Source organism: Pristiophorus japonicus, chromosome 2, assembly GCF_044704955.1.
Source record: "Pristiophorus japonicus isolate sPriJap1 chromosome 2, sPriJap1.hap1, whole genome shotgun sequence".
Classification (NCBI taxonomy): Eukaryota; Metazoa; Chordata; class Chondrichthyes; family Pristiophoridae; genus Pristiophorus; species Pristiophorus japonicus.
This window is the reverse complement of record NC_091978.1, coordinates 210,406,218-210,419,472: the sequence shown is the minus strand read 5'-3', so window position 1 is coordinate 210,419,472 and position 13,255 is coordinate 210,406,218. Positions and strand designations below refer to the sequence as shown.

Sequence of the window (13,255 nt, the reverse complement as noted above, 5' to 3'; positions counted from 1 at the left end):
CACGGCAAAAAGCGAGGAGTTCACAGGTGTTTCAATGAAGGACCTAATATTCCAGATCCCGAACCACATCTTGAAGGGTGGAAGATGCTGGTGTGGGGAATTTTTTAACGTGTGTTGGCCGTTGCACACCAGCCACCACACGGGCTTGACAGAGCTAGGTCTTGGTCCAGTAGTAAGGATTACCCAAGACAACTGGAGACGAGCTCGGCTGGGCGGACCTAGCGCACACACATATCACAGTGTGGGCTGGCCCATGCTGCCCCAGGGCCCTCGCCTCATCTGGGCCCCAAACTCACGCCTCTCCTGGGCCCGGGTCACTTCCCTCTATGCTCAATGTAACGTGTTCACTATGCTCAACGTAACATGTTCACTATGCTCAATGTAACGGGTTCACTATGCTCAACGTAACATGTTCACTATGCTCAATGTAACATGTTCACTATGCTCAATGTAACGGGTTCACTATGCTCAACGTAACATGTTCACTATGCTCAATGTAACATGTTCACTATGCTCAATGTAACGGGTTCACTATGCTCAACGTAACATGTTCACTATGCTCAATGTAACGAGTTCACTATGCTCAACGTAACATGTTCACTATGCTCAATGTAACGTGTTCACTATGCTCAATGTACCTTGTTCACTATGCTCAACGTAACATGTTCACTATGCTCAACGTAACATGTTCACTATGCTCAACATAATATGTTCACTATGCTCAACGTAACATGTTCACTATGCTCAACGTAACATGTTCACTATGCTCAACGTAACATGTTCACTATGCTCAATGTAACGTGTTCACTATGCTCAATGTAACGGGTTCACTATGCTCAATGTAACATGTTCACTATGCTCAATGCAACGTGTTCACTATGCTCAATGTAACGTGTTCACTATGCTCAATGTAACGTGTTCACTATGTTCAACGTAACATGTTCACTGGGGTTAATGTACCTTGTTCACGATGCTCAATGTAACGTGTTCACTGGGGTGAATGTACCTTGTTCACTATGGACATAGCAGCAGTTGGGGAAGGTATTGAATAAAGTCTAGGACCTAAGACCTCACTAACAAAATGTCACGATTCAGCACAAAACGGCTGCTCCACTTAAGAAGTGGTGAGATTTTAAAATCTTAACATTTTAGAGAAAAACAAATTAAATAGGGGACATTGTTAAGTATTTTTGATCAGAATATTCTCAAGGGTAAGGCCACTGTAGACCATTGTCACATAGTAATTATTTCCTTTTAGCAAGATGCTTCATGTCCAAGGCCATTGGTTTGTAGCTGTCACAGAAAAATGGATAGAAGGACAGATCCATAAAACACCAACAGAATTCTATAATCAGGTCATAAAATTGAATTTGTTTTCATGGTCCTAAATGCAAATGGATGAGATCATGGGAATGCGTTTCACAAAACAAAATGAAAAGAAAAATGGAATTCGACTTGTTCAGACACTTAAGTAATAACCCCCTTCAAGGACTAATTCAATTTTAATCATCAGACTGATAGGTAATGAAATATAAACCTTATTTGTCAATTTGCTTTATGCCCCTCCAATTTGTTTATTAAATATATATTACCCGAAACTCTGTCAAGGATTATTTGTTTTTCAATAAAAACTCAAAAAACTATATTCAAGCTGAGAATAGTTTTATCATGGCCCGTTTGAGAAGCAGCTGTACATCCATTAAATATTTGTTTAACTCTCACCCTGATCAACAAGTAGAACAATCTCAAAATATAAATATTGGACTCTTCTATCTTTAATAGCTCAGGAGTGTTCTCCATTCTGATGCCATATTATTTACTCGATTTACAAAATTACAAATGCAGTGTGATATTGAGCGATATGATAGAGTACAAATATTGCATATTTCACATATCTTTCTGTTTTTGGTTGATAATGCTTGCACTTGACACACTGGAGGAGATTTTCATGCCTCCCACCTGGCACAAACAGGACCGAAGATGGCAGGGTATGACTTACCACCCGTTCCCATTGAAGGTGTGGTCGACACCATGGCCTAGAAATTCGTTGGCGCCACAGCCGTTATACAGGCAAAAAACACGGCGGGCGGCATGAGGACACACATTCCGCACGGGAAGTGCACTGGTCACCATAGCCCCCTCCTCAGTCTGACCTATTTCAGGGCCAGGAGACCAGCATGACTGCTTGATATTGCAGTGATATCATCGACAGACATGGGGTTAGCTTCCAGATGCATGCTGCCTCGCCACCACCTGTCCCAGTGCTTTGCTGGAGCCCTTATTTGACATAACTACAGTGGCCTTGATGGTGCTCAACTGTGCATCAGAAAACACTGATGGCACTTTGGGGGAAAAAAACACTTTCTGACTGTACAAGTGATCAGCAATGGATTTTTCTGACAGGTTTCTAATCAGCATTGCAACTCATACATCATCATTTCTGGCTGAGGAGCTAATTGCATACAGTGCAAGTAAACTGTTGGCTTTTCCCGAATACTTTTGCAATAAGCAGACAAAGTCGCCTACGAATAGAGATGTGTACTTTCCATATTCTGAGTGTGGGTTAGCATGACCACATTTAACAATTAATCTCTAATTGCTATTCTTTTCTCACTGGAGATTACATGGAATGCTCACCATATCTTGCTGTCTCTTCCAAAGGGCCAATAAACCCTAATATCAGACCAATGTGTATAGGTTAAAGCTATCTGGTCAGATTTACTTACAAGTAGAATAATGCACAGAAGCCGTAAGACACAAGATGCTGAGAGTACAATAATTAGACTTAAATAATACATTAGCTGTTTTAAAACAAAAAAACAGTCCAAAACCCTTTTAGTTCCTTTTCAGTCGTTACTAAGCAGCAGTTCTGGATGGAAGTTATGTGGGAGCCTCCCTTACTAAATTATATGGATGTCTAGTATTTGATATAAAAGCTTGTCCAAACAATTTCTTCCCCAGTAAGTAAATACTGTTTTAATACATAAGAACAGAAGTTTCCTGGTCATCTAATAGTTGGCTTGTTTTTGACACTTGGCTGCAACTGAAGCCACAAACTGGTTAGGGTAGTTGAAATTAGGTCAGCATTCAGAAAAATGAGCATTATCTACTCTAAGGTGTGTCCATCCATGTGACTAACAACTCAAATAAGCTGCTCCAAACCCCAAAGCAACGTTTGACAATTGGTTCCTGAACAAAAGCATTGTTTGCTTTTCCATAGACACTTCTGAATTTTGGTACGGGGAGACTTCTATTTTAACTCAAGTATTTTGAAAATTATGTGAAATCGACAGAAATTTCCTGATTGCCACATGAATGTTCATGACTACAGATGATCTCCTCATCCACTGCATAACCAAACTGTAAATGTGGCATAAAGACAACAACAAGCAACGTGACCTTAAGCAGGAACAAAAAGACCAACATTGTGATGGTGAATCAGTTGACTTACGGAAGGATTTTCTTTGCCCACAAATTTCCTATTTCAAAGAGCAATTCAGAACATTTATACGAGGAGTTGATCTTAGTCAAATAAGATGGTCACTTACTGTATCTCTTTGGTCCATCTTCCAAACAGAATGAAAGTGTTAATGTTGCATCATCTTCAAAAAACTCTGTAGCAAAGGCGTCCCACCACAGGTTGTCACTATCCTATGGACAAAGGATTTTCGAAAAGTAAACAATCAGTGCTGACTGTCCAACTGAATTAGATACATTAAACTGCATACAGAATATGCTCAATCTGAAAATTACAGTCATTTTGAAAAATAAAGACAAGCACTACATTTTGCCTCATTTCAGAGATGATGCAGTTAAATGCTCATCTTCATTGTGTGGGTGATAATTTGACAAAGCAGATCATTCGCCCGTTATAGAACCCATCCAATTGTTATTTAATCAATAGAGTTAATATCGAGCGGGCGGTCATCTCTGTTGGAATACCGCCCACGTGGTGAAGTCGAACATTTACCCCAATGTCTCCCAAATCATTCACTCTTCAACGGAGGAGGAAATTACTCTGCACTTGTCCCAGTGGCAGTGACACGGGCGAGATCAGGAGCTCACTATGTGGGGAACTACAACTGTGAAGACACATTCTCTCATTTCACAACTACAATGTATTCACATTCAAGAAACACACAAATAGAATAGCTTGAGGAAGAAGGAAATAATGTTGTCACTAACCTGTAGGCAAAGCTACAAATAATAACAGAATGATAAATTAAGTTAAAAAACACAGGCTGGAAGCAGTGCTGATTTCTTTAGTTGGAGGCTGAATTAAAGTCCATTCTCTATATTTGATTTATGTTTCCCTTAGGAGAGAAGTTTACCAGCATACAAATAAATTTGAAACAAGCTCATGCATATCAGCTGGGGCAGTGAAGTAAGCTTGCTATTAGGTAGTGAAGGGAAGAAGAACAGAAGAAAAAATGCAAGTGTAAGAAAAACAATAAGCAAGGTTACGCAGTATATAACGTGATATTTTACATATTAAGAATTTGAATCTGTTCTCCTTGATGGGTGCATCCACTAAACTCTCAAGAAGCGTGACATAATCCTGCACAAAACAATTCTCTTGGTTGGTATCCCCAGCACTGAACTCAATATTCACCACCAATGTACAGTGGATACACAGTATGTGCAATCTACAGGACGCAAAGCAGCAATTTACTTTGATATCACCACCCTCCCTTCGTGACCTCTACCACCGAGGGGAAGAGCAGCAATGTTGTGGAAACACCGTCACCTCCCACTTCCCCTCCCAAGTCACACACTGGCCTGACTTGCACAAAAATCACGTTCCTTTATCATTGCTGGGTCAATATTCTGGTATTACTTGCCTAACACCAGTGTGGGAGCACCATCACCACAAGGACTACAGCAGTTCAAGGAGACGGTCCACCATGACTTTCTGAGGGCAACTAGCGATGGACAGTAAATACAGTCTTGCCAGGGTTAACCATATCCCAAGAACAAAATTTTTAAAAGTGCAATTGCTGTAAAATGTCAAGTTAATACTCTAATGTTTTACAGGTCCCATTATCTGATATCTGTTCCAGCTCTACTGACACTCTCATCAACTTTATAACACACTGTATGGAATTTTATGATAATATGGAGAAGTACAACATCCATAATAGATTTAAGATCATGGGGTAGAGTTTCCACTTTGGGTGCAATCAGCAATCCAGGGGCAAATTGTACTTTTATTGCACTAGTTTTCTGAATTGATTTTATGGTTCAAGTTTCCGTTCAAACTCATTTGTATAATCATAAACGTAAAATCATCCATGAACGAGCACATTCAGGAAGCATTTTAAAATGTAATTTTTTTTGCATTAAAAAATATTCTTTGAGATATTTAAGAGTGGTAACCTGGCGCTGTTTTATTAATGCAGCTAAAATGGGTTTATCACAAAAAAATAAGCATTTCTAATAAAAGTCCACCACCTGTGAGTAACTTGATTTTAACTAACTGAAAATGACTTTAAAAATCTATACACAACCATTTACTAGTTTCATTGGTGTTTAGTAGTCATTTTCTATATAATTTAAAGATTTTTTTAAATTTAAAAGCTTTTAAAAGGTGTCTATTAGTGCCCTTGCTTAATTTTAAGAGCCTCCTCGAAGAACCGCAAGCGGGCGCAATTAGCAGAAACGCGTCATGGTGATTAATTGGATCTGTCGACATGGCCAATTTTGTGGACGCAGGAGTATGTGGGTAGAGTTTATGCTTGGTTGCGCTGGTCCTGTGCAATTTTCTCCAAATCAGCCAAACCAGCACAAAATAATTTATTAGAAATCTTACGTCTGCGTGTCCTGATCCAATTATCCCCCACACTCCAACCCTAGGAGACTACACCTGGTCTAGTAATTGACACATTCTTGGAATCCATTTACTCTTAGCTACAAACATGGTCATGTGTTCGTGAAAAGTTTGGAAACTTTTGTACAATATAATTTTCTACATTTAGCAATATGCTGAGTTTTATTGATTAAATGCTCTTTCACAAATAGTACTGAGTTGTGTCCCTACTATGCTTACCAGTCCCTACTGGAGAAATGATATAAATGTCTGTTTTCATCACAATCATGGCTATCATTACTGGCAAATAAAGCTTATTTTGTATTGAACCCTCGTACCTGCTGGAGAGGAAAATTTTTTTCCAATGTTTTCAGTTGGATTGAAACTCAAACCCCAGTGATGAAGTAAGGATACGAAAACACACTAAGCTATACAGCTTGCCTCCCATCAGACTCTGCACCGTACCCCCACACCGCCCTCCCCCACAACCCCCACTTCACAGCACTCTCTGCCTCCTTGCACAGGCTGAGAGCAATATTGTGCAACCTCGGTGTCCTGTTAGATACTGAGCTGAGCATCAAATCCCATATTCTAATGATTAGCAAGAGTGCTTATTTCACTCCTGCAACATGACCCACTTCAGCCCTCCGCTGCTGAAATCTTCAGCTGTTTCTGTTACCGCCAGATTCAACTTCTTCAACACCCAAGCTCCACCCTACACAAGCGACAGCTTGTTCCAAACAAAACCACCCACCACTTAAATCCTATTGCCCCTGTCCTCACTGCATCAATTGGATTTCCCCACTCCAACTAATTGAATCAAAATCCATGGGTGAATGGGTTTGGTGCTAGTTAGGATATGGGCAGCAGAGTTTTGGATGAGCTCAAGTTTATGGAGGATGGAAGAGGGGAGGCCGGCCAGAGAGTATTGGAATAGTCTAGTCTAGCGGTAACACAGGCATGGATGAGGGTTTCAGCAGCAGCTGAGCGGAAGGATGGGTAAGGATAGAAGTAAGAAGATTCACAAGGCTGATCCCTGGAATCAAAGGATTGAATAAGAAAAGGGTGGGGAAACTAGCTTGAAAAACCTTGAAAGGAAGCAACTAAAAGGGGATCTTAATGAAGTATTAGAATTAACTGGCTTGAAAAATCAGAGCACAACTTCAAGTTACATCAAGGCACGAGAACAAGTCTCATCTACAGCATAGACACTGGCACGGATCTGTTGGGTCAAAGACCCATTTCTGTGCTGTAATTACTATGCAAGGTGCTGCAGACTAAAAGTAGTAAAAGAATAATTTCATGTAGAGAATCTGGATTAATCTGGATAAACATCGCTAAATTAGAATACCGAGAACATCAAGCTGATTGCCATGATTCAAACTGTGCTGCATCTGTACCCACAACTGGAACATATTGTGAAAGGGCTTGTTGTGCGCCCATGCTTTAGTCATAAGAACATAAGAATTAGGAGCAGGAGTAGACCATATGCTCCCTCGAGATGTTCTGCAATCAATAGTATCATGGCAGTTCTTTGACCTCAACTCCACTTTCCTGTCCTATCCCTATATCCCTCAATTCTTCTAGAGTCCAAAAATCTCTATCTCAGCCTTGAATATACTCGACTGAGCAGCCACAGCACTTTGGGGCACAGAATTCCAAAGATTCACAACCTTCCGAATGAAGAAATTCCTCCTTTAATAGTCTTAGAAGGCCAGCCCCTTATCCTGACACTATACACCCTCGTTCTAGAGTCTCCAGTCAGGAGAATCAATCTCACAGCATATACCCTGTCAATCCCCCTCAGAACCTTTTATGTTTCAATGCGAGATCCCCACTCATTCTTCTAAACTCGAGAGTATAGGCCCAATCTACTCAATCTCTCCTGATAGGACAACTCTCTCATTCCAGGGATCAAGTGAGTGAACTTTTGTTGCACCACCTCCAAGGCAAGTATATCCTTCCTTAAATAAGGAAACCAAAACTTTACACTGTATTCCAGATGTGGTCTCACCAGAGCCCTGTGCAATTGTAGCAAGATTTCCTTACTCTTATACTCCAACCTCCTTGCAATAAAGGTCAACATGCCATTTGCTTTCCGAATTGCTTGCTGTACCTGCATGCTAACTCTCTGTGTTTCTTGTATGAGGACACCGCTGAAGATGGTGGCAAACTTGGAGATATTACATTCAATTCCTTTGTCTGAATCGTTAATGTATATTGTAAATAGCTGGGTTCCCAGCACTGAACCTTGCAGTATCCCTCTAGTCACTGCCTGCCATTCTGAAAAGGACCCATTTATTCCTACTCTTCGCTTCCTGTCTGCCAACCAGTTCTCTATCCATGTCAATACATTATCCCCAATACCATGTGCTTTAATTTTGCACACTAATCTCTTGTGTGGGACCTTGTCAAAAGCATTTTGAAAGTCCAAATACACCACATCCACTGGTTCTCCCTTGTCCACTCTACTAGTTACATCCTCAAAAAATTCGAGAAGATTTGTCAAGCATGATTTCCTTTTCATAAATCCATGCCGACTTGGACCGATCCTGTCACTGCTTTCCAAATGCGCTGCTATTTCATCTTTAATCATTGATTCCAACATTTTCCCCACTACTGATGTCAGGCTAACTGGTCTACAATTCCCCGTTTTCTCTCTCCTTTTTTAAAAAGTGGTGTTATATTAGCTACCCTCTAGTCCATAGGAACTGATCCAGAGTCGATAGACTATTGGAAAATGATCACCAATGCATCCACTATTTCTAGGGCCACTTCCTTAAGTACTCTGGGATGCAGACTATCAGGCCCCGGAGATTATTCGGCCTTCAATCCCATTAATTTCCCGAACACAATTTCCTGACTAATAAGGATTTCCTTCAGTTCCTCCTTTTCGCTAGACCCTCGGTCCCCTTGTATTTCCGGAAGTATATTTGTGTCTTCCTCAGTGAAGACAGAACCAAAGTATTTGTTCAATTGGTCTGCCATTTCTTTGTTCCCCATTATAAATTCATCTGATTCTGACTGCCAGGAACCTACATTTGTCTTCACTAATCTTTTTCTCTTCACATATCTATAGAAGCTTTTGCAGTCAGTTTTTATGTTCCCAGCAAGCTTACTCTCATATTCTATTTTCCCCCTCCTAATTAAACCCTTTGCCCTCCTCTGCTGAATTCTAAATTTCTCCCAGTTCTCAGGTTTGCTGCTTTTTCTGGCCAATTTATATGCCTCTTCCTTGGATTTAACACTATCCCTAATTTCCCTTGTTAGCCACGGTTGAGCCACCTTCCCCGTTTTATTTTTATGCCAGACAGGGATGTACAATTGTTGAAGTTCATCCATGTGATCTTTAAATGTCTGCCATTGCCTATCCACTGTCAACCCTTTAAGTTTCATTCGGCAGTCTATCCTAGCGACTTCACGTCTCATACCATTGAAGTTACCTTTCTTTAAGTTCAGGACCCTAGTCTCTGAATTAATTGTGTCACTCTCCATCTTAATGATGGAGAGTGACACAATTCTACCATATTATGGTCACTCTTCCCCCAAGGGGCCTCGCACAACAAGATTGCTAATTAATCCTCTCTCATTACACAACACACAGTCTAAGATGACCTCCCCCCTAGTTGGTTCCTCGACATATTGGTCTCGAAAACCATCCCTTATACACTCCAGGAAATCCTCCTCCACCGTATTGCTACCAGTTTGGTTAGCCCAATCTATATGTAGATTAAAGTCACCCATGATAACTGCTGTACCTATATTGCACGCATCCCTAATTTCCTGTTTGATGCCATCTCCAACCTCACCACTACTGTTTGATGGTCTGTACACAACTCTCACGAGCGTTTTCTGCCCTTTGGTGTATCGCAGCTCTACCCATACAGATTCCACATCATCCAAGCTAATGTCCTTCCTTACTATTGCGTTAATCTCCTCTTCAATCAGCAACGCTACCCCACCTCCTTTTCCTTTCTGTAGATCCTTCCTGAATATTGAATACCTCTGGATGTTGAGTTTGCAGCCTTGGTCACCCTGGAGCCATGTCTCCATAATCCCAATTATATCATATCCGTTAACAGCTATCTGCGCAGTTAATTCATCCACCTTATTAAGAATGCTCCTCGTATTGAGACACAGAGCCTTCAGGCTTGTTTGTTTTTTAACTCTTTATCCTTTTAGAATTATGTTGTAATGTGGCCCTATTTGATTTTGCCTTTGATTTCCCTGCCCTCCACTTTTCCTTATCTCCTTTCTAACTTTTGCTTCTGCCCCCATTTTACTTCCCTGTCTCCCTGCATAGATTCCCATCTCCCTGCCATATTAGTTTAAACCATCCAGAACAGCACTAGTAAACACTCCCCCTAGGACATTGGTTCCGGTCCTGCCCAGGTGCAGACCGTCTGGTTTGTCCTGGTCCCACCTCCCCCACAATCGGTTCCAATGTGCCAGGAATTTGAAACCCTCCCTCTTGCACCATTCCTCAAGCCATGTATTCACCTTAACTATCCTGCTATTTCTACTCTGACTAGCACGTGGCACTGGTAGCAATCCTGAGATTACTACCTTTGAGGACCTACTTTTTAATTTAACTCCTAGCTCCCTAAATTCAGCTTGGAGGACTTCATCCTGTTTTTTACCTATATCGTTGGTACCTATATGCACCACGACAACTGGCTGTTCACCCTTCCCCTCCAGAATGCCCTGCAGCCGCTCCAAGACATCCTTGACCCTTGCACCAGGGAAGCAATATACCATCCTGGAGTCTCGATTGCAGCCGCAGAAACGCCTATCTATTCCCCTTACAATAGAATCCCCTACCACTATAGCTCTCACACTCTTTTTCCTGCCCTCCTGTGCAGCAGAGCCACCAATGGTGCCATGAACTTGGCTGCTGCTGCCTTCCCCTGATGAGCCATCTCCCCCAACATTATCCAAAGCGTTATATCTGTTTTGGAGGGAGATGACCGCAGGGGACTCCTGCACTACCTTCCTACTCCTGCTCTGCCTGATGGTCACCCGTCCCCTATCTGCCTTTGTAACCTTTACCTGCGGTGTGACCAACTCACTAAACGTGCTAGTCACGACATCCTCAGCATCGCAGATGCTCCATAGTGAATCCATGCGCAACTCCAGTGCCGTCATGCAGACTGACAGGACCTGCAGCAGGTCCAATTGTTGCACCAAAAAAGGTTGAAAAGATAAACCCAGTAACTACAGGCCAGTCCTCGGTAGTGGGGAAGCTTTTAGATACAGTGATCAGGGACAAGATTAACAGTCACTTGGATAGGTGTGGATTAATTAAGGAAAGCCAGCACGGATTTGTTAAAGGCAAATCGTGTTTAACCAACTTGACCCGAGTTTTTTAATAAGGGCATTGCAGTTGACGTGATGTACATGGATATCCAAAAGGTATTCGACAAAGTGCCACATAATAGGCTTGCCAGCAAAGTTAAAGTCCATGGAATAAAAGGGACAGTGGCAGCATGGATAAGAAATTGGCTAAGTGACAGGAAATAGAGAACAGTAGTGAACTGTTGTTTTTCGGACTGAAGGAAAGTGTTCCCCAAGGGTAGGTTTTAGGACCACTGTTTTTCATGATATATAGTCATGACTTGGATGTGGGTGTACAGGGCACAATTTCAAAATTTGCAGATGACACAAAACTTGGAAGTATAGTGAACAGTGAGGAGGATAGTGGTCGACTTCATGTTGACATAGACAGGCTGGTAGAATGGGCAGACACGTGGCAGATGAAATTTAATGCAGGAAAGTGCAAAGTGGTGTATTTTAGTAGAAAGAATGAGGAAAGGAAATATAATCTAAAGGGTATAATCCTAAAGGGGGTGCATGAACAGAGAGACATAGGGATAATAAGTGCACAAATCGTTGAAGGTGGCAGGGCAAGTTGAGAAAGCGGTTAAAAAAGCTTATGGGATCCTGGGCTTCATGAATAGAGGTATAGAGTACAAATACGTGGAAATGATGATGTGTAGAAAACACTGGTTCGGCCTCAACTGGAGTATTGTGTCCAATTCCGGGCACCACACTTCAGAAAGAATGTGAAGGCCATAGAAAGGGCACAGAAAAGATTTATGAGAATGATTCAAGGGATGAGGGACTTCAGTTGCATAGATAGACTGGAGAAGCTGCGGTTGTTCTTCGAGCAGAGAAGCTTGAGAGGACATTTGATAGAGGTGTTCTAAATCATGAGGGGGCTGGATCGAGTGATTGGCAAAAGAACCAAAGGCAACATAAGAAAAAACTTTTTTACACAGCGAGTGGATAGAATCTGGAACGCACTGCCTAAAAAGGTGATGAGGGCAGACTCAATCCCTGCTTTCAAAAGGGATTTGGATATGCATCTGAAAGAAAAATCTTTGCAGGGCTACAGGGAAAGGGCAGGGGAATGGGACTTGCTGAAGCGCTCTTGCAGAGAGCAGGCACAGGCTCAACGGGTCTTCTTCCGTGCTGTAACCATTCTATGATTCATTCTAACTGAGAAGAAGAGAGACTATGGAGCTACGCTGAGAGACTGGACGCAACTTGAATTATATTCTTTGAGGATTAGTGGCATCATTTGATCAAGGTGTTGAAAATCTCGAAGGGAGCTGGCAGATTAGATAGGCAACAACTCTTTCCTCTAGTATGAGGAATCTAGAACAAGGTGCGATTTTAACTTGGTGCGGGAATTCAGGGTGTGAAGGCAGAAGCGGGTGGTGAACTGTCTGACCCTCTTGAAGTGTGAGGCCTGGAATATTTTAACTGTTGGGACTCACTTTCATGCCCTGATATTGAATCCCATCCAAAGCCGACAGGAATGGCACCACTGCCAGCAGGTGAGAGTCAAAATTTGTGCCAGGTGAGAGGTCAGGCCACCACCAGTGATCCACGGAAACAGACCCCGGCAAAGTAACTAAGGAACTGGGGAACCAGAAAGTCAGTGATTGGAGAGGGGAGGCGCCTTAGTTGGGCCCAAAGTTAAAACGGCACAAGAATGCCAATTCCTTCATTGGAACTTCAAATTGGAACTCCTTATTTTAGCCAACCTGTGTCAGTGTCAAGAAAAAGCACCTGCAGAGTCACTCTCCCTTCTCCTGCCAGGTTGAGAATGGTCATTGCATATCCTTATAGTCTCCAGATAGATGAAACATTCGCCCCATCAATCTGAGCCCAGAGATAAAGACCAGTGTCTCATCCACTGTATGGCACAGGACTGAATAAATATTCTATGCCACTCCTGTTTTTGAATCGTATCCACAGTATTGGAAAACTATCAATATTGCATTCCTATTAAATGTACCCGGTAATCCATTACAGACATTCAATCTTTGCTTTATAAATATGTGAAAACAGTGCACCTGAGAAATGAATAAATCTTTAGAACTCCATAAGATAAAATTCAACTGATGTAAGTTTACTATGATAATAAACTGCATGAACTACTTC

General features: G+C 41.8%; 1 protein-coding gene across 8 annotated transcripts in view; it reads right to left on the bottom strand.

Moving 5' to 3' along the window:
• The window catches only part of LOC139243687 (LIM domain-binding protein 2), a 776,895-nt gene that overhangs the window by 346,424 nt on the left and 417,216 nt on the right, over window positions 1-13,255 (bottom strand). For 7 of the 8 annotated variants that reach the window (XM_070870836.1, XM_070870833.1, XM_070870835.1 and 4 more), the window contains one exon: window positions 3,549-3,651. In XM_070870836.1, the coding sequence (XP_070726937.1) occupies window positions 3,549-3,651 (103 nt within the window). Of the gene's footprint in view, window positions 1-3,548; window positions 3,652-13,255 lie in introns of those variants that run through there. The other variant, XM_070870853.1, reaches the window with a different exon arrangement.